The sequence below is a fragment of the Pseudopipra pipra genome, chromosome 14, assembly GCF_036250125.1.
Source record: "Pseudopipra pipra isolate bDixPip1 chromosome 14, bDixPip1.hap1, whole genome shotgun sequence".
Taxonomy (NCBI): domain Eukaryota; kingdom Metazoa; phylum Chordata; class Aves; order Passeriformes; family Pipridae; genus Pseudopipra; species Pseudopipra pipra.
The window spans coordinates 14068958-14096673 of NC_087562.1; the positions used below are offsets into that span (position 1 = coordinate 14068958).

Here is a 27716-nt window from a genome sequence, read left to right on the forward strand (position 1 = left end):
TGGGATTGAGAGTGTTAATCCTTGTTTTTCAGAGCCAATTCAAAATGGGGTAACTCCTTGTGAAGAGGGTTTTTGAAGGCTAGAATGAACCTGCTTAGTGGATGCTGATTTAAAGATAGGGGGAAAAAGGTCCAGGCTGCCAAAGTTAAAATATATCTAAAATATTTACCTCTGAATTTCAAACTCAAATATAGAGAGGATTCTGTATTTCTGATTTCCACATGTATATTCATTAGACACATAAATTTGGTGCTGCATGTGTACTTTATGGGGCTTACTCAGAGAAATGATGTCTCCTCTAGTTAATGGAGCATTAAATGAGAGGTTGTCATTACCAGTTCTGGCATGTGGCTACCTCAGAGTGGGCAAGAGGGTGTGGGTTAATTCTTTATAAAAAGCACAGAATAATGTGTGTGCGGAGTAGGAGCTTGATAAAGTAAGTGACAGCCTACTCATCCCATTCTGGGAAATGTGCTTGGTCTCATCTTCTCACTACTGCAGGGTTTTTGGAGGGCAAGTGGAGCAATGATGTCACATGCTTTTGGTTCCCCTTCCCTCTCCATGTTTTAAACTAACAGACTGTAGAACATGAAATCTGTGTCACAGCAAATGCTTTATGAAGGTAAAAGAAGAAAACTTTCTTTTTGCTTTTGCTGTTCCTTCCTTCAGTAGTGGAAGGTAGAAGGGTGCAGGCACTGCCTGTGGGGTTGGCCTGTGTAACAAGGCTCTGTGTTGCACAGAAGGAAAAGACTGCTACCCAAAAACTGGCCCCCATCCTTACAGAGAAGTGTTCAATCTCTTCTCCCTTGGAACTTTTTTATGACCATCTAAGCCAGGTTTGCTATGCAATGTGATAGCTCTGAATGCAAAATCATCTTCCCATGTTTACCAGGAGACAAAGTAGATACTGAGCCACTTTATCTCTTAATTTATTTTTTTTATGGTGGTTGTAGCTATTTTCCACATTTTCACTAGGTAAGTTGCCTTTTGTGAGTTTATTCAGCAGCAGATGTTACACCACCCACTCTGGCAGCTGGAACAAAAGCAGAGTAATGAAAGAAGGAAAATTTGCTGACAGTTGTGTTTGTGCTTTGCAGGCAGGATTCGTTGCAGTGCAAATCTTTGTGGGCTAATGAAGTTAAAGCAGGGCTTTAGATAGTATTCTTTTATACAAAAGCAGACTGCCCAAAGCTGTCTCCACTAGTGTTTCCTTTTGAAACAATGAGAGTGAATACTGCAGGTTTAAAAATGGAATATAATTTATGAGGCTTCTAGCCTTGGGGATGAGTCCTTGTGTAAAGGGAATTTAAAATATAAAATGAATATTAATGAGGTGGGGAGGCTTTCAGACCTGTCCTTTAATACTAATCCATTGTGAGTGGAGCAGCTCTAGAAATGAGCTGATACTGGCACAGAGACAACCAGGAATTGACTGCTCTTAGAACATGCCTCATCAGTCAAAGCCTTCACAGGCTCCTGAATACTTGTCCTGATCAGATACAGAAGGGGACCTGAGCATTTCTGGTATCAATCCCCTGCCTGCTGGTTCTGTGTGCCTTTCCCTGGGAACACTCCTGTATGCTGGCATTCAGTCCTAGCTTGTTGCATGGATGGGAGCGTAATGAAAGGGTAAGTTGTTGGTACAGTTTGGAAATGCCTTTTGGAAGAGAACTGTGAACTTTCAGTTCAGTGTTTAGGGCATAGCCATGATGAGTGAAACTGGGTGACATCAGTGTTAGTAGGTCCCTGCCCCTGATTATTAATGACAAAAAGGTTCTAAAATGCTTAACTGATTTCATAACTCTTAAGTGTGTGTGTAAGAGAGATGTGCCAAGCGATAAAGCTTCTCATCATTTTCAGGAAGGGAGATATTTTGTATTAACCATTTGATCTAAGGAGTGTTGTTTAGATTACAAATTCCCTGAAAATGGGATGTGTTTGTGGGCCAATGCACATCCTCCTAATTCACAGAGGCTGATGCTGGGAGAGGAAAGAGGTCACCTTAAAAATGCTGAGCCCCTTCATTTTACTCTGTAGTTAGAGCAGGAGTTGGCATATCTGTCAGCAGCTGGCTGGGGAAGACAGTTATAATAACCTCTTTACCTCTTCCCTTTTCTTGGTGTGAGCTCCAGATGAGCTGATATGCTGTCAAACACTTCTCTTGGTTCGAGAGAGGAGTTTTGGAGTCTAAATATAACAGATTTGAAGAGTTGCTCTAAAAGCTCAAGTACTAACCTTGATCTTGATTTCATTTGTTGGGTGTTCCTTGCATGATTTTTGGAAGAGTTTTGCATTTATTCTATAAGTAAATGGTATCTTGTGACATCTACAAAGCTTGTGCCCAAAGTGAGCACTTTACTTGTCTCTAGAGCTTTGTAGTTTGGGACTAGGCATCAAACTGTATTTTCTGATGCGTAAAATTCATTAGACTTTTCCCAGGTACTAAAGAAAGCATAGTCCTGTGTCCAGTGCCTGATTTCTATCCACAGCAATACATTTAACTCTGTGGGAGGTGGACTATTTCCTTGGTGTGGATTGAACATTATATGGTTACTACTAATTTGTTGCTTTTAATACAGAGAGTCACAAGGTCCAGAATTGACATCATGAGATTTGAAATTAAAATGGGGGAGAGAGAAGCTCCAAATTAATTTTTTTTTTTTCAGCGCACAAATAGATTAAAAAAACAGTGAAACTCATAATAATTATTATATTCTTAATATTAATTAATGGAAATACTGCAGGAAGGTGTTATTTTACACTACAGATCTGTATTTAGATCTGCTAATGGAAGCTCGCAGGCTGAGCATTGCAAATTCTGGAGTGCTTGCCAAATCTTCTGAAGGATTCAAGCTTGTCATGCAAGCTTTCCCCATGGCATGGGGCTTGCATGCCTCTGCTGCCACATTAAGTAATAATGTCTCTTTACTAAATCTAGAGTAACTGCATGGTTCTTTGTGCTATTGGAATAAGTCACAAATACATAAAACTACTTCTTTTCCCCCCCTTGGGTCTAGGGATCTCCTGACTCACCTGTTAAGCACTGCACCTCTTGAAGGGCTGGAGTGTTGTTTTCTTAGGCACTGGAATAAGGGTCTTCAGCTCATACAATAGGTGACATGTTTGTAAAAAGCTGGAGGCCACATTCAAGAGCGTGATGCCCATGTGCACAGTCTCCTGTTCCACTGAGAGTGGCTGGGTGGTGTTCCTTGTGCAAGTGCCAGGAATACTGCCCGAGGTGCTGCCACAGAGCCCAAGCACTGCTGCCCTACCCCGGCAGGATGGCTTGGGAGCAGCCACAGTGCTCCCTGCTGGGGAGGCACCGGTGTCCCCGTGCTGCTGCATGGGCTGAGCTGGTGTGGCTTAAAACTTTTGGGGAAGTTTTGACCTAGAATTTATGGTTTGGTTTCGCCTTTTAAAAGGGTGGCATAGTAACAGTAGATTCTAAAGCTCTGAGAATATTCTAGCTAGGAAGGGCTAACTGTTTTACAGGTGGAAAAGCCAAAGCACAGAGATGGAGTTGGGAATTATGCAGGGCTCTGGCAGTCGAGACTGGCCTCACATTTCTGGAGGTTTAACTCCGGCGTCTCGGGCATCCCTGGGTTGCCCATGTCCCTTTCCCAGGATGTTAGACTAGTCCCTTTACCAGTATAATAGGTAGTTATCTCTTGGGGGAACTATCTCATCTCTTTGAGCTGTGCTCAAATTGTTCTGTACCCCAGGTGACCCCTGGCCTGTTCACTCGTTTGTTGGATAGCCTGAAAAACATTCCCTGCCAAACAGTAAAAAATACTTGCAGCAGCACAGCCATCTCCTCCCTGGCTTTTGCCCTGCAAGAGTTCCTCACTCACCCTAATTTTCTGGTTTTGTCTGTACTTATGTTCGCTTTATTTTGTTTTTTAACAGCATATTTGTTATTTTGCTGTCCAAACCCAAGTGGAAACAAAACATTTGTTTTTGCTGTGAGAGGGGTAGCCAGCTCTGTACCCACACCTCTGGACCTGACATCTCTTAGATCATAATGATAAAGGTACAGTATCTTGTCTCCATTGCTCACTTGATTGTTCCAGGGCAGAGTGCACGTGCACTCATCCTGTGGTAAAACACACTTCTATTCTGATTTAAGCAGTGAAGACTTGACCCCTGCTAAGCCCTGACACTGCTGTCTGAGGTGGCTTGTCCTCCTGCTCAAAGGCACGTCCACAGAGAGTGGCTGTCATTTTGTATTCCTGTGCCTGATGTGATTCAGCTTAATGTTAGATCACTTGAAGCTTGTAATCAGAGATAATTTTATTACAACTTCTTGGCTGAGTGGGAAAAGAAGGCACAGCACAGATTAAAATTGAAAGTAGGTTTTCTTCTCCAGACCTTACTTTTCTTCTTAGGTCATCCAGCATCTTTGTGTCTGTTGTCTTTGTATATTTGTCCTCCACAGACACAGTTTTATAGGTAAGAACCTGATAAAAAAAAGTGTGGCTCACACTGAACAAAATAAAAAGGAATTCATTAGTTAAGGACCAAATGCACGAGGAACACCATTTGGGTGCATTATGTCTGCATAACAATCTGTGTAGGTAGGAAAAAACCCCAAAATATGCTAAATCTAGGGGTTCACAAATACATCTACATGGACTTCATAGCAACATACACCTGTGTAAGTACTTTTGTTTGGCTGTAAGGGGCTTTACAGACTGAAGTGAATGGCTCTGTGAGCATAGCATCAGACTGGAAACAGTGCTTAAGGCTTAAATAGGTATGAGAGTTCTGACAGAGGATGAATCCTCTTGAATGGTCCTTTTGTGTCCTTTCATAGTTCCCTCTGTTCTGTGCTTAAGAAATTGGAAACACAAGAAACACCCACGTGTAAAAATCCTGTTACGTTGAAGCAAATATCCTGCAGCAGTTACCAGTGTCACTGGAAAAAAGAACAGCAGTTGGATAAGTGACAGTTTTGTCGCTGTTTGGCTGAAGGAAACTTGCTGTCCTTAAGTCACAGCCAAAGCAAAGTAAAACTGGACGAAAATAAGTCAGGGAGCAGAGAAATGCAAAGAAGGAACTGTTCAGTGACTGCCGAGATGTGACTGTCATCTCGTGTTGTTTCCGTGCCCTGGAGCATCTGTTATCAGGGATTCAGGAAGTGAGCTGCTGGGATACAGATAGAACTTAGTACTGCTGATAGGGCAGTGAAATGATTGAAATGCCTGGTGTAGGGGTAGATAAGATGAAATGCCTGGTTTATCGCACAAGCAGAATTCTAGCAAGACCCCGGGAGGCTGTGCAGCTTTATTCAGTAAAAGGCTGCGGGCTACCTGGGTGACCACCAGACAAGCCAAGCAGAATGGGAACTTTATATCAAGAATCTTCCCTGCACAGATCCCTTCGTTTGAGCATGGGAGGATTTTGTGTTTCTGATTACATAAAGAGATTCACGGTAAGGGACTCCTCAGAGCTTTATTGTGAGCCAAGTTTGAAAGGGAAAACTTTCTGGATGGCGCAGTTTTGCTTTCTGTGCCTTTGGTGAGGTGCTACGTGTGTTTGACATTCTTGGCCAGGTTGTGCAGTCTGTTGGCTTGCAGAACACCTGCCAGTGTCAAGGAGGTGTTTCTGAAATGATGAGTGCAGGCTTTGCCTTTGTAAATAAATTTACTTTTCGGGAGAGCTTTGACACATTAAAACTTTTATTCTGAGTGGAATTTGTCGTATAGGATTCCAGGCTGACATTCAGATTATGTGGAGGTCAGTTGGTACAGCTTTTTGCTTTAGTTGTTTTATGTCTGTGAGTTTTAAGACAGTGAACATGTCGGGCAGGCTCACGCTGAGGTGATTTCATGAGGAGCCAAATCCTGCGTGAGCCCGTTTGACCTGTGGTAAAAGCAGTGCAATCAGTGGGCAAGCAGTACCTCAAAGGGTGCTCTGGGATAGTCCTGGAAAGTTGTGGGAGCAGAACCCCGCTGTGCAGAGGTCTGAGGAAAACAAAGCCAAAGAGAGTCTGTCTCCCAAAGCTTAACCACGATCCACCCTGTGAGAGCAGAGACGTAGAGAAGCCACTGGTGGAAGAGAGAATGGGAATCTGCCTTTCTACTTTTGTAAGCTGTTCATCAAAACCCACTGTGATTTCAAGCTATCTGTGAAGTTAAATTTTGGTTACTAGTTGTAGGAAGTCTAGGAAAAGTGTTTTCTACAGTTTGTTTGTATTTACCTACTTTTTGAGTTGCTGAAAAACCAGTGGCAGAAAATGGACTTAAGCAACTTTAAGAAGAATGCCATGTACATATAATAATGTTTAAGTCATTAAAAAAAAGCAATTGTAGGAGTTGGATTTTAATTTAGAATAGATCAGGTTTGTGTGGGGTTTTTAAGACTGTTCTCTTTCAAAATTTTGAAGAAAGGATTTCCTCATGTATTTTGTTCAACCATAGCTGTAATGGGTTTTCTTGAAGAGCTTGTATTTGTAATCAGCTTTGTTTTTAAGAATCGATGGAGTAAATGAACTAAATCAACAGTAATGAACCATATTCCGGGCCAGTTGAAGAAAGGGACAAAATATCTACTAAGTTCAACAAGCAGGATATTGCTTCAAAGTCTTAAATTCACCTGATGTAATGACATGTAGTGGATTTAATATAGCCAAGAGTACAATTTGATTTTTTTTGTTATCATATATTACATAAGAAACAAAATGGCTGGGAAGACCAGACACGTTTCATATTCCTGTGGCCACATGAGTTATTGTATATTTACAGCCACGTAGCAGGAAAATGTTTTGGTCTATTAATTTGAATATACTACTCAACTGTTCTTCATGTTGAAGAGATAATGATGTGTTTAAATTGTTTGTGTTCAGCTTTCTGTCAAAGATATTAGACAGCCTGAAATATGTGAAATTTTGTCGTGCTTATTTCTGAAGAAGTGCAAATGAAAGGTATTTCCAGAAGGACTACAGAGAGTGGCCTTAGAACCATCCAAGCAAACAAGCCAGGGGTTTTTGGACTAGTCATGTCTTGGGGAAAAAAAGTCAGTCCTGCAGTTATCTGTCTATATGGCATTCTGTGCTTGGCTCTGTGCAGATGAGAGTTAATGTTTTGCAGTAGAATGAAGACTATAATGAGATTCAGAATATCTTGTTTCTCTGTAATTGATCTGCTGGGTGACTGAGTAATTCTTTCATATTCATTACTTCAATTTCCTTTTCTGTAAAACTAGTGATAATGGTGCTTCTCTTGTGAAAATGACATTAAGGTCCACAGGTAAATGTTATGTTAGATTTAGTTTGATTTATTGGCTTTCCATGTTCTCAGTGAGCTAAGAATCAAAACCAACTTTGTTTTGGATGTTTTGCACTGCATTACATCACTCTGGCCAGTTGACCAAAATCATTATGTTATTGTCTTGGTAAATCATTCTCTGTTTTGTTCACAAAGCTATTACTCAAAGTCATAGAACATTATAAAGAGAAGGATGCTTTTGGAGGATATGAGAGAGCATGTAAGGATGAATAGTGCTTTGGACCATGTGTGCATTCTTAATAAAGTTGGTGAGAACTGCTCTGATCTGTAAGTTTAATATTAACCCTAGTGAAAGCTCTTCTCCCATGTAGAATGTCAACCTACAGGTTGGGTTTGAGCCTGTTCCAACAGGATGTGTCTGTGGTGTTCTGACTGCAGTGGTTGCAGTGTGGAACCTTTTGTTTGCATGTTTGTGGACTACAGTCTCCTGGGCTAGTACTTGGTGAGCTGCCTGCTTGTGCTCAGCTGAGTGCCTGGCTCAGCTGACTGGGCTGTTATGGAAGGAGTCACAACCCCAGGCAGTTCTGTAAACAGTGGCCTGTGTGTGTTTACAGATTGCTCGGGAATCTGTGTTATTGCTCAGGGGTACAGTGGAGGGGGTAGTTCATGCTCAAGCAATAAGATGAGGCATTTTGTGTTTCTGATTTTAATTGGACTTATCAATTGGCAGTGATAGCAGTGTTCTAACATGTGCCTGAAGACCAAATTTCCTATAATTCCTTTAGGATTTTCATTTCCTTGAGCTGAACAGCTTTGATGATCAGCTGCATCACTCTTTTAACCTTGATGGTGCTGCTGTCTTTCTTCTGTTGACTTGTTGGACATGACTCTTATTTTAGGACACAGCCACTTAATGAGATATCTGAAGTCATGTAGTCTTTCACCATAAGCTAATCTTGATGCTCCTCTCCTACTTCATGTTTGTGGCTGGGGGTATGCATTCCACTCTGTGGGTTTGGTTTGGGTTTTCTTTGGGTAACATCTTGCTACTTTTTCTACTCAGACCTGTTTTTTTCTGGGAATCCTGTGTAGGGTTATTTGGAGCTCCTCAGGTACTGTTGGTTCACGTCTTGACCTTCATGTGACTCTTTTTGAATGGCTTGCACTGCGCAACAATCACCTTTGTTTCAATCTCTTTAAACATTTGTCTCCCGTTTTGTGTAGCTGATGCTTGGGGTACAGAGCTGCTGGGATAGGCCTTGACACCTGCAGTTCAGGCTCCTGTTTACATGGGGAGTCACTCCTCTCCTCTGCAGAGCAGATTTGGGATCCCAGGCTCTGGGGCAGCGTATGAACTAAATGACCATCCCAGGGTCCAGAGTCTTGGCAGGCTCTGTGCACACTGCTATGCAGAGCTAGCAGGAAGGCAGACAGACTGAAAAAAAATGAATAGAAATGGTAACCCATTTTGAAGGATTGGGATTTTTAGAAAAAATACATGGTCTGAAAGTTTCTGAGCATCTTGGTTGTTAGCACTGTCTTCCAGGCCTTGCAGGAACTCAGGAGAAAGATGTCATGTGCTCTGATTTAAATTTTGCAACAGTGAATAGTGGTCTGCAGTCTAAATATATTCTATTGAGTATCCTTTCAGACAGTTCATATCCCAGAAACTAGAGTAGTAAACTATATATAGTCTCTGACATTACAAACCAGGTTTGTTTTCACCTTATCCATGGCTGAATTGAGATAGCAGGAGCAAGCTGCTCCTCCTGCTGTTGTCTTCTATATTTGTGGCTCACCTTTCACTCATTTGTGTCCTTGTTTTGTTGTTCAGGCTTGAGCAGTACATGTGCTTTCTGGCTCATCCATCTTGGGCATGTGTCTGACTTCAGGTCCTGAATGCTTCCTTTCAGAGACCTGATTCCTTCCAGCACTGTCATGGCACATTCACTGGTATTGTATGGGGCTGAGTAGAGTTAAAAAGAAATGCCTTTTTTCTATAAATATCTCTGTTCTGAGTATTCTCCTGGTGGGTTCCTGTTCCCAGTTTCAGCTGAAGTCACCAGAAGCCCAGTATGGGAACCTTCAGGGTCCTGGATAATTCTCAGCACCTCTTTGGGAATCAGCACAGCTTGAATTGCATCTTCCTTGGCCTGTCTTGCTATACAAAGGAAACAGTTTGCCACAGATTTGATGACTGACTGACCTTATTGTTTCTGGATTTGCCTCATACAGAATTATCAGTCTTAGGGCTAGAAATTATCAGTTTTAGTGCCATGGTCTAGTTGACGTGGTGGTGTTCGGTCATAGGTTGGACTCTGTGATCTCAGAGGTCTTTTCCAACCTCATTGATCCTGTGAAAACACTGGCACAAGTTAGCAGGCCATCCCTCCCCAGGAGGCAGTTGTTGCCATGGCCATCAGTGATGGCTTGTTTTGGTAAGGCAGGTAGAAAGCTGCCAGTCATTGCTGTGGGCCACTGAGCCTGTTTGGGGACCTTTTATCCGGGTGGAAAAAGCAGAATTTCATAGGATCCAGTCTTCACTAGATTCAGTTCAGACAGACTTTTTCAGAATTTTCCTGTCCTTCTTTTTGTGGCTGAACAAGAGTGAGGGACCTCTGTATTTCACCATTTTCAGGGACTGTGTGTACAGACTCTTGCCAGCTGTAACTTGCTTACCTCTGCAGAATATTTCTGCAGCCTTTTCCAGCATCCAGCCCGGAGTTTTAACTACTCTCCTAATTTCTCACACTGAGAAGATCTTGATGTACTGTTACTATATTTGTCAGTGGAACTGCCCTACCACCCTTTAGTGACAAATACTCCTGATATCAACTAATATGAAATCCAAACCATTTTATATCCTGGATCTTTTATCAGCCGTGTTATTTCCTTGCTTTCCTCTGAGTGATTTTGTCTTTATGGTGCCAGGACTTGGGGCTGTTTTTGTAGTCTAGCACTGATAATCAGTGTGTCTGGGTTTACACTGCACCTGTCTCTGCAATGCATCTGGAGATTAATTTAACTGATCTAACAGCAGAATTCCAAAATCGATGGTTTATTAATTTTAATTGAGGAGCCTTTTCTGAAGACAGCAAAATGTCTATGTGGTTGCTTAAAATTAATACTGTGAAGTCTGCTGGCTGTTGATTTATGGTAGCAAGGTGGTTCAGAAGCAAAACTTCATGAGTTCTGACAGAAGTCTTTCAGAGAAGCACTAGGGGGTACTTACTGTCTTGGGAGTGGAAATGGCTGCACCAAATGTGCTCTGGATTTCTGTTCTTAACAGGTATTTGTACTGATAAATTAACTTCAGGTGGAAAAATGAATCACTGTGCTTAGCCATACCACTGGAGCCCAAATTCAAAGCTTCTAACTCACACCCAACTGTTCTTAATCTGTCTGCTTTAGAGAGATAAACTTTAAAAATTGCCTTCTCATGCCTTGCTCTGAGAAGCTTGATTCCTGTCGTTAGCTGCTTTCTGCAATTCCACTGACATGTGGGATAATGTTCTTTTAGACAAGCTTTTCTGGATATGACATTCTTTTGTTTGTTTCCTGCATATTATAAGTTGATGAAAACCAGTATAAGTTTAGCTGGAGATCTTTTGCACAACTTGGATGGATGCAGCAATTTCTCTGGTTTTTGCCAGACATTTAAACATTCACCCAGAGGAATGCAGGTGGCTTCTCTGTGAGTATTTGATTACTGAAAAGAGTTTGCAAAACCATCAGTTTCTGTACACAAACTCTTTTATTCTGAATCTTTTTCAAAGCAGAGTTTGTGTTGAGACTAAGCCTGAGGTGATGAAGTTATTCCTGTGTTTGTGAATGACATCAAAGCAAAATGTCAGAGAGATCTAAATCAGCAGGTGAATATAGCACGTAACAGACTTCATTATAGGGCAGATAAGTATAGGGCAGGATTTCCTTAACATGGTGTTTTGGTTATTAGTGGGAAATAGCAATTTCAAGAAGTGTTCTTATTTAAAAAAAAAAATAAATTAAAAATACTCCCCTGTTAGGTTCCAGTAAAGGCCATTATTAGCAAGGAACAGTGAACACAGTATTTGGTGTTTGTTGTACCACAAGAGGAGCAGTCAGGTGGGAATGTGAGTGAGAGTTAAAAAATCAGTAACTGAGACTCCAGCTTACACAAGGCCTGAAATGAAGGCACTAACTGCTTTTACAGTGACTTGGGAAAAGTTTCCCAGGGTGTGTGTCAGTAGCCAAGGGACACAGAAGTCCAGTCAGAGGGTTTGTGGGGCTGGAGGCTGCCTTGCCATGGACACTTAGTTCACTTAAATTCCAGTGCAATCCCACATGATTTGAGGTGTTTTACCTGTCGAAGACTTAAACCAATGCAATGTAAAATTGTGCTCAAGGGGATCTTACCTCAGTCAGTAACTGAAAAGGGCAGAAGGGCAGCTGGGGGACAGAATTCTTGCCTTTCAACTTGGGAAATATAAGTGGAGAAGCAAAGAAAGTACTAAAATATATTCTTACAGCAATTGTCAGTCATGGTGGTGAGAAAGGTGAAGATGGAAATGATGGTTACGAATTCACAAGTTAGTACAGCTCTGAGCATACGTTTTTGTGGTAATTTTTCAAACTTGAAGCTACAAAGATCTTCCAAAGTAGGAAGGGAGCAGAAGACAGCACAAAGCACAGTGCAGTGTGGGGATTTTCTTCTTCTCAAACAAAAATGTGCTGCTGGCAAAGCAGAGCCCTTTCTGAGGGATTTGATTTGAAGCCAGTCAAATTTCAAGTCAGCAAGAACAATTGTGCTGATTTTAATGTGTTTTGGAGCAAGTTCTGGATTATGCAAGTTTGTTTTTCAGAAAAGTTGACTGTCTGGAAATAACCCTTTCTTGTGCAGCAGGTCTGTTCCCTATCTACATGTCCTGAGAGACCCTATCACATCACTTCAGTGATGAGAATTTGCTTTTGCAGATTTTATTCCTGTTGGCATTACTGCACAGCCCAGGCTACTCTTCTGTGTTATGGCAGATCCCTGCTGACTTACCATAACTTGTACCTGAGCAAGCTGCCACAGGCACAAGGGCTTCTGGCAGGTGTGAAATGGGCTTCAGGGTTCTCTGCTGAGCTCCTTGGAGCAGTGAGAGAGCATCTTGTAAATGAGAGGCTTCTTGAATCCAAGGGTGGCTTTTGTGGCTGACCCTTAAAATCAGCAGTTTTTATGAGGAACTGACTGCATTAGATATAAAATCACTGAAATTCAGGGAAAGCAGAGTGACCAACATGACTTTTCTGTTCAGATTCCAAGGGTGAGCTCTGTGGTGGTGGGTCTGGAGGAGTGGGAGGGTGAATCCTTATCACCATACCAGGGAAGCATTGCCAGTTAGCACTCTTCTGGACCAAGTTAGTTAAATAATTTAGTATCTGCTTCAGTGTAAAAAAAAAATAAAAAATTGAAAGAATGAAAATTAAAAGTAATGAGCTTCTTAATGTAGTTTCTGTGGGCAACAGACTTGGTGCCAAGAATAAGCTCTGGGGTTGAGTGAGTGAATGTGGATAGGCAGCAGATGCTCTTGTTGGCCTCCTGAGAGGCAAAGTAACCTGGTGGAAGGACTTTGGGGATCTTGGTAAGCCATGTGTGCAAATGGTAAACAGTGTTATCTAGAAATCTCATCTCTTTGATGTAAATGAAATGTCATAATTGATCTGTTCAGCTCTCTGCTGTCAGCTGCCTGGCAGAGATGCATTACAATGGTGCACATGACCTGGGATCAGTAACCTATCCTTAGCTGTGCCACTGCCTGGGAGCGCTGTCCTTAGGGTCAGTTGTCTGAAAAAGGAGTAAAATGGAGGTGGGGGAAGGAGGCAGGGCTTGAAAGAATGTTTCCTAACCTACTGTGTTAACAGTTTTTTCTCATAAATACACAGAAATAGGCAATATTGAACTGTATCACAGCAGGGTCACTTGGGGATGCCAGTAGTGCTTCAGAGACCCTTTTACTGTGCAGCCAACATGAGTGATAGCATCAGCCAACATGAGTGATAGCATCAGCCAACATGAGTGATAGCATCAGCCAACATGAGTGATAGCATCAGCCAACATGAGTGATAGCATCAAGTGTCAGGTTGTGGTCTAGTTCCTACTACAATCTGGTCTCAGCAGGAAACCCAACCATTGAACCAGATGGACTTATCCAGACTTTATGGCATATCTTGTCCTTGGAAGTTATTCCTCTAAATTAGAGCCAGTGCCTGTTTTGTGTTTGTCATTGTTGTGAGAATTGCTCTGTTGCTACACCATTACTCTGTGGACATAATTTATTATCTTTTGTGCTGTTCATGAGAAATTAGGCTTAATTTTTCAAAAGTTTGGGTATCCTTAAAAGGTTCAATTAGCTTTTCATTTGCTGGGGGAAAAAGTTAGCTAGTGTATGTTAATGAGCTGCGTCAATTAGATGCAGATTAAGTAGATTTCCAGTGTAACTTGAAAAACTTGACATCTGTTTTCTAAATACGTAAAAGATATTTGTTAGTATTTTTTTGCCTGAGTGGTGTTTAGCAGATGTAGCCAGATTGTTTTTAGCTTATCTACTTTGGTTTTCCCTTTTGTAAGCTCCCGAGGTTTTGCCACATTGAGTTTCTCTATTTCCTTAGGACTCTGTTACATTGCAACCCCTGCAGACTTCTCCCAAAGCCTTCAAGTTTTCTATTAAGCTTTGACTTTTCATAGGCCATCTAAAAAGTTATTTTTTCATTTACCTACATGCCCTCAGCCATCTCTAGTTTTACAGTGTTGTTGGAAGCAATGCAACAATCTAATGAGATGATCTGTTTGAGCAGCTGGTTTTAACCTCTGTGACATTTCTTGTTTGGGGTATAAGCCTCTGCTGTCAGTTTAGTACATGCTGTGGATTTATTTATTTATTTTGTACTTTTTATTTTCTATTCACCCCATCTTTGTGGGTTTTTTTCTTCCTTTGGGTCAGAGCTAGCAAGGAGGAATCATAACTGAACTGCCATGTGATGGATTTTTTGTGTTGAATGTGAATTTTTCTCTTGTTTTCTGACATCTCTCTTTTACAACTGGGAGGGTGTGTGTGGGGTCTGAGCCAAGCAAGAATAAACTCTCATTCCCCCCTTGAGAATAGAAGTATCTTTGACATCATCAGTTCAAGGTCACTTGTAGTTCTGGTTCTCCAGCGTTTGTGTTCCTTTTCTCTGGATTCCTGAGATACTTGATGCCTTGGAGGTATTTTAAAGATATCTGAGAAGTTCATTTCAGTTCAGCAGATAATGGAGCAGAGGCAGTTGCCTACACACTCCAGATCACAGTGCTCAATTTTTGTTACCTGGAAGAAATGAGCAGGAATCCACAGGAGACCAGTTTTATCAGAAACTGTATTCAAATTACATCCAGACTGTGGTGGAGTCTCGTGGATCCCCAGTTTGTTTTTGCAATGGCAACATGGGGTGACTGAGCACAACTCTGCCCTTTACAGAGGTCCTGCAGCACCCACTGCTCACATTATTTGTTGCTCATACAACACTTTGTGTCATTTGGGGGGTACTGAAGATGCAGCACTGTGTGTTGCAGTATCTAAGTGCAAATTGTCATTATAAGCAATAGCTCCACACAAAGAAAAAGTGACTTCAATTGGCTGTTGCACTTGTCACAACAATGTGCTTTTTGTTTTTCTGTAATGTGGAGTCAGGCAGTTTAGGATTTTTCCCTTATTTTTTGGTAAGTATTGAAAGGCTTGAGACTGGCAATGGAACTAAATGCTCTCTCCAGGCTGGTCAAGCAAGATGCAAACACGGGGCACTAAATCACTGTTCTGAACAACAATTGCCTGCTATTGTAATTCAAAGCAAAAGGAATAAAAGATTTTTTTTGCCAGTATTTGAGCATATCCTGAAGACAAAACAACCAGTTAGATGTGCCAGAGGTGTTTTTTTCTTTTTATGTGTTTGCCAGCAGTTTGAAAGGGGAGAGACTGGAGGAGAAAATGAAAATCAAAAAAGAAAAGCTGACCTTAACTTTGTGATAGATGTTTAACAGTTTTCACTATGGTCCAAGTGAGGTTTCCTTCTTCTCTGTCCTTCACCCGACCTATAATTTTTCAGTTGCTTATGGATGCACAGCACAATGAAAGCAGTATAATAAGTTGAAGAGCTCTATCTGAGCAGGAGGCAGTTTTGGCTGTATCTTTCCTGCACCTCAGACAACACTAGCAGGGAATATTTGCTGCATTATTGTATTTGTAGCAAGATTTCTCCATAGTGCATTGTCTTAAACATCTCCCAGTGCACTGTACGAGCAGGTGTTAGGTGGTGAAGTCTGTTCCATGTAGCTGAATCTGGAGGAGAAAGGCGGTTTGTGTCCCTCGAGTTGCAATCATGCAAGTCTGTTTGTATAAACTAATATAAATTCAGAGATCTCCTTTTTCATTTCTGTTTTTGAAGTCCTACTTTTTGTTTTACACAGCCTTTACCACTAGTCCATTGTATGTGAGGAGGGTTAAATAACCAGTTACAAAACTAATAACGAGAGTTAGTGGCAATCGGGCAGCATTAATGCTTTTTGCTCTCAATTGTTAAATAACTAAGGAGGTAATTCAGGATTTTGCAGGGCTCCTGTCTGCCCACAAGCATACACAGAGGCCAGTTGTGCACTTTGGTTGAGTTTGCATTGTTTCGTGGCCGTGCTGTGCCTGGAATAGCACCCTGGTGGTGGCAACTTGAGTTCTGAGTGTCCAACTGGGACTGACTTTTGTGCCCAGGTTTCCTTATTGAAGCATTTGCTGTGGGTTGTCTGACTTTAAATACAACAACCTAATGACTCTACCATTTTCTTTTTGTTCCTAAGAGGACAACATTCAGCAGGTCCTCTTGATTTAGTTAATATGTTGGTTGTTTTGTTTATTTGTCATCAAGGATGTTTGTAGGCTCGAAAGAATTAATTACTTAGAGGCATTTGGCTTTAAATGCAGTAGAAGAGTTTCTTTAAATGCAGTGAGAGTAGAGTTGAAAGTCTTTTATTGCCAAGGTCCTAAACTTTCAAGATGGAGCTGTATATACATATCATAAAACTTATGCCATTAAATCCCAGGCCAGTGTGAAAACACCAGTGACTTTAAAATACTTTTTTTTTTGGTCAGGAGAAGTGACATGGCATGAAATGCCAACTCCCAAGCCAAGTTTTCTTCCAAAGTTGTTGCTTGGTATTCAAACTCTCCCATGAAGGTGATGAACAGTCCAAGTCTTAAAACTTTTAGAGTGTTTTTTTTGTAAAGGCAGTTATTGGCCTCTAAATGTCACAGAATGACTAGGTTGGCTGTAATTATATGATGACCTTGGTAGATGTAGCCAAATAGGGTATTTTTTTATTGTAAAGGTAAAAATTGTAAAGGAGTGGCAAGGACTCAACATTGTCTTGAGTGGGTAATTTTAAAGCTGCTAGTACTCTGTGTTAAGGATTTTAATGTCTAGAATGTTCTATCTTATACAAGAAATTCACTTTAAGAATTGCATTTTTCTTCCATATGTCCCATCCAAACAATGAGGAGGGGATCAGAGAGGAAGGGATGCTCAGTATCCCAAAGCCCACGGCTTTGATGTGGTTCCATTGTCCTGTCTCACCAGGACTCCTACACCATCAGAGTTTCTCCACTGGTTTCTCCTCCCTGTTCTACAGACACACAGCAGCAAAAAGGGACCCAGGAGAACTGGGCAGAGTCGTGTGACACAATGTCACATCTGGCATGGGACAAACTGCTTGCTCTCTTGTTGCCACAGTTCATCCTCTGTGGGAGAGAACTGACTCGCCTTCTGTGCTGTATTGTAAGGATACATTCATTAAAGTTTCTAAAGCATTCAGAACTGTGGCAGTGGGGGCTGTGCAGTATGAAGTGACTCTTTCTGTTCTCTAGAGACTGTAATTGTTGTAGGAGATATGCTGTGATTCAGAAGCGAAAAGCAAGGCAGCAACAAGTCCTTCAAGATTTATGGTTTAATAGTTTTGTTGCTAATAGTTGGACTAATTCTGCTGTGCCTTCATTCTGATATTTTTTTTTAACTTGGTTCATTTTCATAACCCAGGAGAAAGATTTAATTTTAGAAGTTTCAGTTGACAGAGACATGCTGGTGCTAGATACGTATTTCAGATCATTGTCATTGTGCTCTATTTTTAAATTCAAGTGCCAGCCAACCCAAAGAGCATACCCTGTTCTATGATGGGTGCTCTGCAGCCATGCTACAAAGCAGAATTCTTCCAAGCTTTAGCACAGGGCCAGCAAATTTACTTATATAGTTTTCCTGTTTAATGAAGGGAAATGTTCTAGCACCTTTTCATTATCACAGAACTAAAACTGGTCATAAAAACAATCCTCCTCCCCCGAAGGCCTGAGCAGGCATTGGCAATTGTTAAGATGCTTGCCTATCAACAGCCACTCGAGAAAGAATTTTAAATGGTTTTGTGACGTCAAGGAGGCCCAAGAAAACATAGTCTGGTGCCAAATTACTTCCATCATTGAAAGCCCACAGTAAGAAATAGATAACACAGAAATAAATCTTTTGTGCAGTAGCTGTCTCATGATATGCTCTAGCGACTCCAGTAAGTGAGGTTGTCTGGTATAGGAATAGCTGAAGAAGATGAACTTTCAGAGCCTCATTTTCTAATTTATGATTAATGAAAAGGCAGCCTAATCTGTCTGACATCCTGCTGTCTGGACGCAATGTCTGCGGGCAGCTTGGACCTCGCAGGGGGAAGTGCCCTGACAAAGTTACAGCCTGCAAAAGTGATCAATCTAAGCACGGTGGACAAAAAACTGTACCTCCTGAACGAAAAGATGGACAGACTGTTGCACTTCCAAGAAGATCTGACAGGCAAACTGCAGCAGGTTAACAGAGGCATTGATGATGTAGAAAAAGGCATTAACAAGCTGGCAGTATCCCGAGCAGCTCCTGCTGACACAGATGCAATGCAGAAAGGCCTAAAGGTTTCGGACAGTGCTCACCAGGCTGACGTCCACAGCATATGCTCAGAAGTGTTGAAGCTGATGAAAGCTGCCCAGCTAGATGCCTCAAAGCATAAGGAGAGGCTGGCAAAGATAGAGAAAAGGGTTGATACCCTGGATAAAGTTATTACATTTGTGGGCGAAGTATTAAAAAATTCTAAAGTAGTGGATTTTATTCTCAAAGGCATTGTGCCCTGGAAGAAGGGGAGTCTGCTGGAAATTCCTGTTGAGGTTGGTTTAGTTTTACTATTCTTCGTATTTTACTTTATGATGTATCAGGGCTTTAGGATCTCCTGTTGATTTCTTGCATAATGTATAATTCAGGTTTTCCTTTCAGTGTTGCTGTTACAGGTTTGTTGCTGTGACCTCTGAATTACAAGGCTCTCAAGGTGGGGACCAAGCCCCAAACACACCTTGCAGTCCAATGTTTGAGGTTCCTGAAGTGTGCCAGGCAGTCCTGTAACAAGTGTGAGAAGTAGATTGCTACTCTAAAGGAAAACTCAGCTTCTACCAGTGCTCAGAGCTCAGCAATGTCACTCAAATTAGTGACTGAATTGAGGCCCCAGTGGAAGTGAAGCATTTTTTATTGGAAGAGGCTTCTATTTCCTTGTGCATGAATTCTGAACAAAGCACCAGTTACTAAAAGCTGTGCTGACTTATGGTTGTGTTTCTGAGCAGGTTTATATGTCCTTAGACATCTAAATTGTCTTTAGCTGCATCTTTACAATGCAGCTATGACTTCATCAACTCCATCAACATTGTTCACTCCTGAAATCAAGTAGTTCTTGTGCATGCAAGTCCTAGATATCAGTTCCTAAGGATTTCTTAATAATTGAGAACAGTGAGGGAGGAACAAGCAAGACCAGTACACAGTCAATATGGTGTTTTGAAATAGATTAACCTTGTTTTTTAAAAGTTACAGGTGTCTGAAATTAGTTTTAGCTCATGGGAGTTTCCATTTTTCACAGTAGCTTGTATCCCAACATGGGGATGAGAGAGAGGAAAACTGCAAGAGCTGTTTTCATTGTTTATTCATTCCAAGAATTTCTTTGTATGTAGGGGTATGATTACAGTAAGGAGAATTTAGCTCAAATGAAAATGTCCATTTGTATCTTAATCAAAATATTTTTCACCAAAGCTGTAAAATGTTTTGATGGGAAGGTACATCTAAACTTTTAGAAAAACAGGGCAGTGCTCGATGCCAGAGTACCTTTTCAGTCTTTCTGAGTGGTCTCCTGGACTCCTTTTTTTATGTGCCAGCGTCTGACAAGTGAACTGGACTGTTAGGAGACAGAGGAATTTATAAAGTATTTCCATTAGTATTAAGGACAATAAATTATGCATTAGTTATCAACCTTAAATCTGGATAAAGCTTGTACTTGGAGTTCCAGTTTCAGTTCTACAGGTTTTTTGAGAAATGGGAAAGTTTGATATTTTTGGTTAAAGCTGCATTGTTCCAAGTCACTGCCTGCAGTCACTGCAGAATGCCTGGAGACAGGCACTGTCCTTTGCTTGATTTACACCTTGGACTGAACTGGCACACGGTGTGTCAATGGCCAGGGGAAGAGGAGCAGAAAGAAGATAAACTAATTCTGTTTCCAGATTGTCCATTTCCAAGTGAAAAGAGCAGTAAGGAGGGATGTAAATAACAGGAGGTCATGTGAGGAAGGATTCACAAGGACTCCTGGCATACTGGTGGGACTGGTTGTGGAGTAGCCACCGTGCACACACATCCATGTTTACAAAAGGAGATGGAAGGAGCTCAGAGCTCCATTCAAGTTTTGTGGACAGGCAGATAGAGACTGAGAGGGGAAATGGCCTGCTGGTGGTGACCTGATGGACTGGGATGGGCTGGGGGTCAGTGTCCCAGGCTCTCTCCTCGGCTGGAGAACAGACAGGGTTTGCTGGGCAAGCAGTTTTATGGCAAACTCCAGTTTTGCAATATGCCCATCATCGTTCTTTTTTTTTTCTGTTCATGAACACTTTTTGAAATTGGAGCAAAAGGTCAGTTATAAGACCTTGAGATACGTCTGTGCTTTGATCCCAGGCTGAACTAGGCTTGAATTAGTGAGGTCTCTTGTGTACGTGACCCAGCTGGGTAACGTGGAGCAAAGCACAGGTGATCTTGGAAACAAATCCTGCTGAGCCATGTGCCAGCTTTGGTCTGGTTTGTGCAGCCTGTTGAGTGATGGCAGCACAGACAGGTCCAAAGAGCTCCACAGTTGCCTGGGGGTTGCACAGAAGAGAACTTGCTGCTTGCTTGTTTCTGTTTTCCAGCCTTTGCTGTTCGTGGCAGTGTCCAGCTCATCAGGGGGCTGGCTGGGGTGGGGGGAGTGGGGAGGCCGTGTTTGCATTTCTGGATGAAGCTGTTTGGTGATGCCATGACAGCATTCCAAGGATGCCATGGGAATGCTTATGGAAGAAGCTTTGTGGGGTTGGAGTCAAATTAATAAAAGACTATGAATTGAAGCTTCATAGGATCCAAACCTCTGACTTCTTACTTAAAAACAGACAGAAAAACCCACCAGCATTAAACTGTCACTTACCCAAGACTTTCTTTGCATGTAGGATTTTGCAAGAATAATGTTCACCCTGGTCATTGTTGCAGGTTTGCTTAGAGCTGTAATAAAAATGGTAATGATTTTTTACTACTTTTACTCTTTGGGTGTTTTGTTTTTTGGGAAGGGGGAGGTGGGGAGGCTCTGTGCAATCTATAGGGTTGGTGCATGGAATACTTAACTGCTTTTACTAACAGATGAAGGGCTGATGTGCAGCTATCTTGTAATCAGTTATCTGCAGAAATATTTTACATGTTACTCATTTGCTTGTAGAAATAAGGATAGGAGGCTGCTCATCACTAGATTTTTAACTATATGCCAACCACAAGGTATGTTATGCCTTTTATTTTCATGCAATGCTTTTTGCTAAATATTATTTAGTATTAATTTTACTACAAATGTATTGCTGTGTGAAGTCTTTAGTGGTGTTATTACGAAAGATTCCTCCTTTCAAATTAATTGGGGGAAGAACTTTGCTTAAAAATTAAAATCTGCTTCTAGAAGACAATAAGTCTGTTTTTAATCTTTCCAAAGGTGGCATGTGAAATGTCAAGAACATGCACAAGAGTTGCCATAAAGCTAGAGGCTCATTTTGGTATCATCTCTATCAGATCAAATCATGAATTTTTAGATGCCTTGAGACAAATAGGTTTTGAGAGATATATTCAGAGACGTGGCTTTTCGTTCTGTCACCAGCGAAAAAGCAAGAGAAATAAAGTATCATTTCTTTTTCTACTCTCTCATGTCTCACATGTCATACTTTTTAATCAATATGAGTAAAGATGACAGGGGGCAAAAGCTATGACAGTGAAAATTTTGGAAAGCCATGAGCTAATGTATTAATCTGTGTCATCTTGTTTTAGAAGTATACCTGCCTGCAAAAGCAAGGAGAGATTGGAAGAAGGAAATAAACACAGCAGTAACTAAAAATTCAGAAGTTAAGAGGTGTTAGTGTCCAATTTACAGAGTCAGAATGCCTACACAGTTGGAGGAACCTGGTGGGAATTAAATGCTCTTGGCTGTAACTGTTGGTTTTGTGTTCCCCTGTCATTTTTAGGCCAAAGATAAGCCCGAGGAGAGTGGTGCAAAACCTAAGCATGTGCTTAGTAACAGAGGAACCCAAACTGAAAGCAAGAAGCCTCTGGAAGGTATGTATCACTCCAGGCATGCTACAGGCTTTGACTCCAGAATGTGCAGCAGACAAACTGGAAATTAATAGACTGCTATTTCCCACTACCTGAATTACTCCAATGTAACTGAGTAACTTTGCCCCCCTGTGCTGGGAAAATAGGATTGGGCTCACTTCCTCCAAAGATGATTTGCCCCCAGGATCAAACCCCACAAAAACTAGAAGATGAAGAAACTAAAAGCAGCAGCTTTGTTTAGGTGCACAGGGATTCTTTTTTATTTGGACTCCAGTGGGTTGAATTCAGCAAGCAGAGCTTGTTTGGAGGTACTGTGAAGATAGTGCCAATATCACACAGCAAACCTGATAAATTCTTCTCCCTTAATACATCTGAGCCAGCCCTCCTTCCTCCCCCTCTCTGAGAAAGGGATGTGTTGACACTGGGAATATCTTTTTTTGATCAGCCAGTTTCATTGGCATGTCAGGGCTGGATTCCTATTTAGGATGTATCTGTCAGGGCATTGCCCTGTTGCATCTATTGTTGATGCCTGTGGAGTTGCAACAGGGGTGAATGTGATGTTGAGCAGGCCCTGTCATGCTGTTGTCTTCGCAAATGGTCAGTGAATCCTTTGCATTATGGGCAATCCCTTATTTAGCTTCATCATTTTGGAAGTGACAAAAGTAAAGCAAATGGTACCAGTTCTGACTCAAAAGCTACATAGGGTTGTGAACTGACATTGATGGTGTAAGGATTTTAAACATTTTGGGGGGTTTCTTTCTATCTTTTCAGCTGTACTTAACTGTGTGTGTTATTTTGAGTGGTGGGTTGCTTTATCCCCACTCTGTTGTGCCATTAATTTTTTCAAGGGTATGTAATTAATGCATTACTTTATTCAGAGACAAAAAGTGGGAAAAAGCTGGATGAAAACAAGGGAGCATGTGAGAAAGTGAACACTTCTGGTGCTGTAGCTCACAAAGGTGACTCCAAACCCCAAGTGAAGGAGAGGACAGCACAGCAGCAAGTGGCAGAAGGTGCTGTCAAAACACACAGCGGTAAAAGCTTTCAGCAAAAGGACATTGGTGTCAAGGCTTTGAATCAACACAATGGGCTTCCCTTCATACATGAAGATCACGTAGGCAACCAAAATGTTCCTGCTAAAGCACAGAATATGGACAGAGCCCCATGCCCAGATGAGTGCCACAGGCAGCTTGTGCATCAGAAACTCGGGAAGAATGAAAACAAACCTGGACCCTGGAGTGCGGCATCCCGGGAAGCTGCGCCCTCCACATCCCAGGCTATATCTGACACGGGGCGTGAGGTGACACATACCAGGTAATGGCCTTGCTGGTGGCTTTCTGTGTGATCTGAAACCATTCCATGTGTTAGAAGGGAAAAAAGGAAAGCCAGGTCATTAAAGGAGGCAGGTCCTGCATCCTGGGATGGGAGTGGGGGGACCTGACCAGTGGTTAAGGCAAAAAACTCCAAGGGCCGTGAGTAAAGGTGTGTGAAGCTGAGGAGTCAGAGGGCTGCGGATGGGAGGGAGGGGTTTTAGATCATCAGCCTCTGTGTATTAAACATAGAAAGGTGACCACCATAGGAGAGCTCATTTTAAACCACTCACTCCTTCCCAACTCCTTTGTTTCTCTAACCATGGGGGTAAAAGGAATATGAGATATTTACTAGTACATGGCAAAACCAAAGAACTTGTGTTTGTTGCCCTCAGTGTTTTTGTGTTTTGTTTTTTAATGTCTTTGTCACCTAAAGATTGTTTGTTTGTTCATCTCTGTCAGGCTAATCTTTTCTTTGTGTAGTTGTTCTGTAATATGTCTTTTATAGTCCATTTTTCTTTGAATTATTTATTTAGGACTTGATTTAAATACCATTTATTTAAGTTTTAAAAAACCCACACAACAGAGAATGACAAAAACCCACAACCAAAGACTCCTATCAACTAAACCCCAACAAATGGAATTTCTGTGTGAGATTTTGACTACCAGTGCCTTCTCTGTCTGGGTAGATGTCTATAAAGTAATTTATGTGTGTGGGGGGGTGATAGACACACTCATCCCTACACACAGATGTATGTATGTATGTTACTTTGCATGGGGAATTTCCCAGTGGTTTGTGTGTACAAACTGGTGCCCAAAGACCAGACAGAACACGACACTACTTTTGTGTCTGTGTAATTTGAAAACTCTGTAGTGGTATTCGGGAATATAGGCTGGGCACTTATATCCTGTGCAATGAGTGAGTGTCTAATGGGATTACAGGACTCCTAAAAAAAACACAAACCCCAAAACAAGTCAACAAATAAAGTGAATGAAGAATAAATTACCAAAATGAAAGAGAGTTGTCCTGATGTCAGCACATGGGCTTCCTGAGGGAAAGGGCTCATTGTGATGACTGGCACACTGGGAGATTTTTCTCCTTAGAGGGTGAACGTGAGGATTTGGCAGGAGAAGGTAGAAGCTTTCACTGCTGTGGCCTCTTCTGAAACATTTGTGTACAGTTATAGACATGGTTACCTCCAAACTGGTTGCTACAGCAACACTGACAGCAGAGGGACCTCCCTGTACTTTGCCAGTGGGTTTTAGGCTCTGGCTGGTGAGCCATAGGCACTGTGCTTCAACAGCTGCAGTGGGTCCATCCCAGCTGCCTGCAGGGTGCTGCCTCGGAGGCTGTTCCTGTGCTTGGGGAGTGGCTCAGGGTGTTGGTGAAGCTGTAGAGGAACTGTTGCTGTAAGCCCTTGGAAGTCAGTGCTGGTTGATGATGATGTGCCAGGGGGTGAACTTGGAGATGGGTAGCAGCTTCTGCAGCAGCTGGTGGGTTTGGACAGGGGGGTGCCTGAGCCCCAAAGACTTTGTTTTGGGGAGGAGGAAGGCCAACAGGTAACTCAAAGGCAGAAGCCAGAGTAAACCCCAGGGGAAGCTGCAGCCTTCCTGCCCAGGACACCCATTATGCTTTCGAGTGTGAGGTCACATGAGAGTGGTAAACACCTCTCTGAAATGGATGCAGCTTTTAATGAAGTTCGTAAAGCCCACACAGAAGTGTCAAAAGAACATTGTGTTCCCCAGCTTGGAGAAATGGCAAAGAGTCCTGCTGGGTTCAGGCTTGCCTAGATAGCAGAGGAAGTGTTTGCTCGGAGCTGTGTTCAGCTGCTCTGATAGCTCACACCGGAGCAGCTGAGATTCACAGCACAACAAAAGGGTGTTAAAGATACAGAAAATGAGAAACTTCAGACTCCTGTAATACGAAAGCAGAAACATTTTCTTTTATAACATCTTCTGTAATAAGGCTGCTGCACTGAAAGAGGCAATAACCTTCGTGAAAATTAGGTATGTTCTCTCCTCAATAACAGGAATTTTCTTTACTTGCCATTGTATAAAATCTACTTTACAGCTTCACAAGTTTCAGTTCAGCCTCACTAAAATCAGGCAGCTCATGACAGTTGGAGCAGTAACAGTTGATTCAAACATTATCACACGAATGTCTTTGATGGATTTTAGGAGCACAGAGAATTGGTTCTAAGCTGTATTCTTTTTAGGCAACACAAGAGGGGAAAAAAAAATCTTTAAACTTTTCCAGTAGCTAGAATGCCAAGGAAAATAGTATTGATGGAGTGAAAGAGTTTATGAAAGTTGGATTTTTAAGAGAAAGCTGTGGAAAGAATGCTGTCCCATCAGAAGGCACAAACACAGATGTCTGAGTGTGCAAGTCAGCCAGCTGGAAGAGGACTGAGGGTGGATGCAAACCATTGGATTTCTAGAGCCATGTGAGCAGTCAGCCATTTAGATAATCAGCCTGTAATTTGTGAAGGCAGTCACTATCCCCTCTGCCCAGATGAGTGGTATTTCATTAGACCAACTGTAATAATCACAACAAGTGGGTAAACTTTCAAATGTGGGATTAACCCTTAGCAGAATGAGACATTTTGTTCAGCAGAAGGCAGGCATGTACACTGATGAGGACACAGAAAAAGTATCAGAGTGCTTTTTGGTGCTCTTCCCTTAGTGTTTGTCAGTATTTCCTAAGAGAATTGGTACAGATAGGTGTTATTAATACTGTAGAAATCTGCGGGTTTGGAAACTTATAGATTTTTCTTCCCCCTCAAAGCTCCAAAAGTAGGGTTAGTCATCTGAACCAAATGTTGACTGTTTGCTCTGCAGGATATCCATCAGTGTACATATGACTGACATGAAAGAAAAGATTGAGATGGCCAAGGAAAGAAATGTAAGTGATCACAGAGGTACAAGTCCCAAAGTAAAACCCCCATCCTCCACACCAGCAGATTTGAAAGGAGCCAAACAGCTGCCTGACAAATTAAAGCTTCAACAGAGTCCTAAAAACATCAGCACTGAGCCAAATCCAGAAGTTAAAGGGGACAATAAGCAAAATGAACTTACACCTCAAACAGGAAAGCAACAGCCATTACTGAGCAAGCCCAAACCAGGTAAAAAGGCTGAAGAGAAATCAGAATTAAAATGCGAGCCCAAAACCTCACAGAATAACTCTGCAAAGGAGCCTGCGAATGATGGGGGGGTAGAAGTGAAAATCCATCAGGAAACAGCAAAAGCAGAAGAATCCCCAAAAGGTACCGAGTCTGAGAGGAGAGAATCTGAGTCTGCATCTTCAGGAGGAAGAGGAAATGATGTTCATCAGTGCCCAGGAGTGGCACCAGAGAAGAGTAAGGCACTGGAAGGTGACAGAGCTCTTCCCACCCAGGGTGAAGTGATCATCGGTGAGTTGCTCACAGTTACCCTTGGAACCCTTACATGGAGGATTTTGTGCTATTCCTGTCTGTTGGATGTACAATAATAGCTGGAGCAGTGCTCAGGAGAACACCTGTGTCTTACACTTGAGAGCGTTTTGCCATGGGTGTCTCTGACTATGTAAATAGCAATTAACGTTTGTACAGATTCTTTTAATAGTAAGTTTCCTTTCAAAGTGCGTTTTGGGGAAAAAAATGTCATTTAAAATAAAATAGGGTGAAGTGTATGTGTGATCAGAAGTATGAGTAACTTTAAAAAAAATCCATTTTCTTTAGATAAAGCATTTATTCCTTAAGATAGAGTATGCAAGCCATACTTTAGCAGCTGTGGGCTGGAGATTCAGAGCACAGCAAAACACTGCAGGAAGAGTATCTTGCCATGGCCTGTGTTGTGTTACTGGCCGCAGATCTCCTCTGGGTTACTGTGTGAATGTTACAATGCTTGGTTGCATTGTTTCAGGGAGTGCTTGCTCCTGGCAGCACAAAACCTTCAGGGATAGATGCCCTGACCTGGATCTGGCATTCTGAGCAGTGGCTGGAGATGAGTTGAATACATGTTAAATTGCAGCCCAAGATACCTGCAGATTAGCTGTAAAATTGCCTTGAATGGGAGACACCAAAAATGGCTTTGATGAAGCTTTACCCTAGAAAAACTTGGACATTAGGTGATCATGGTTAACTGATTTAGCTTACCACAAACTGATGAAACTTAATAATTTTAATGATCATATTTTCAGCTTTAATTTGAACATTGTCTGCAAAAATCTTGCTGCTAGGAGGAACTTCATGATTTTACCAATAACTGCCATCATTCATCAGTGCTGTGTGTTTGTGTTGGCCTTTCCAGCTGCCCCATAACAATTAAAAAATAATCAATTGTAATTTTTTTCAAATGTCCAGGTAGTTTTTTCAGGAGGCCTTTTCTGTTAATGCATAAACTAGTCTCCTAAAGGTGTTCAGTGGGTTTACTGTGTTAAAAAAACAGAGCTGAGATGCAGAAGGTGAGGTTCTGTTCTCAGTTTTGGGACTTTATTCCTCATTTG

General features: G+C 41.8%; 2 protein-coding genes across 3 annotated transcripts in view; both read left to right on the forward strand.

Annotated features, from left to right (window-relative positions):
- Positions 1-1171: 1171 nt before the first annotated feature.
- The window catches only part of LOC135422169 (myosin light chain kinase 3-like), a 38839-nt gene continuing 12294 nt past the window's right edge, over positions 1172-27716 (forward strand). Inside the window, exons 1-6 of one of the 2 annotated variants that reach the window (XM_064671193.1) lie at positions 1172-1629; positions 3907-4030; positions 20789-20854; positions 21836-21926; positions 22802-23237; positions 26072-26643. In XM_064671193.1, the coding sequence (XP_064527263.1) occupies positions 4022-4030; positions 20789-20854; positions 21836-21926; positions 22802-23237; positions 26072-26643 (1174 nt within the window). In that variant the 5' untranslated portion in view covers positions 1172-1629; positions 3907-4021. The remainder of the gene's footprint in view (positions 1630-3906; positions 4031-20788; positions 20855-21835; positions 21927-22801; positions 23238-26071; positions 26644-27716) is intronic. The other variant, XM_064671194.1, reaches the window with a different exon arrangement.
- LOC135422172 (myosin light chain kinase 3-like) lies at positions 16525-20519 on the forward strand. Its single transcript, XM_064671200.1, has one exon. The coding sequence runs from the start codon at positions 17939-17941 to the stop codon at positions 18518-18520; it is 582 nt and encodes a 193-aa protein (XP_064527270.1). The 5' UTR covers positions 16525-17938; the 3' UTR covers positions 18521-20519.

Bases quoted from the DNA above. Each gene is read 5' to 3' on its own strand.
- LOC135422172 (XM_064671200.1), top strand. From the start codon at position 17,939: ATGTCTGCGGGCAGCTTGGACCTCGCAGGGGGAAGTGCCCTGACAAAG.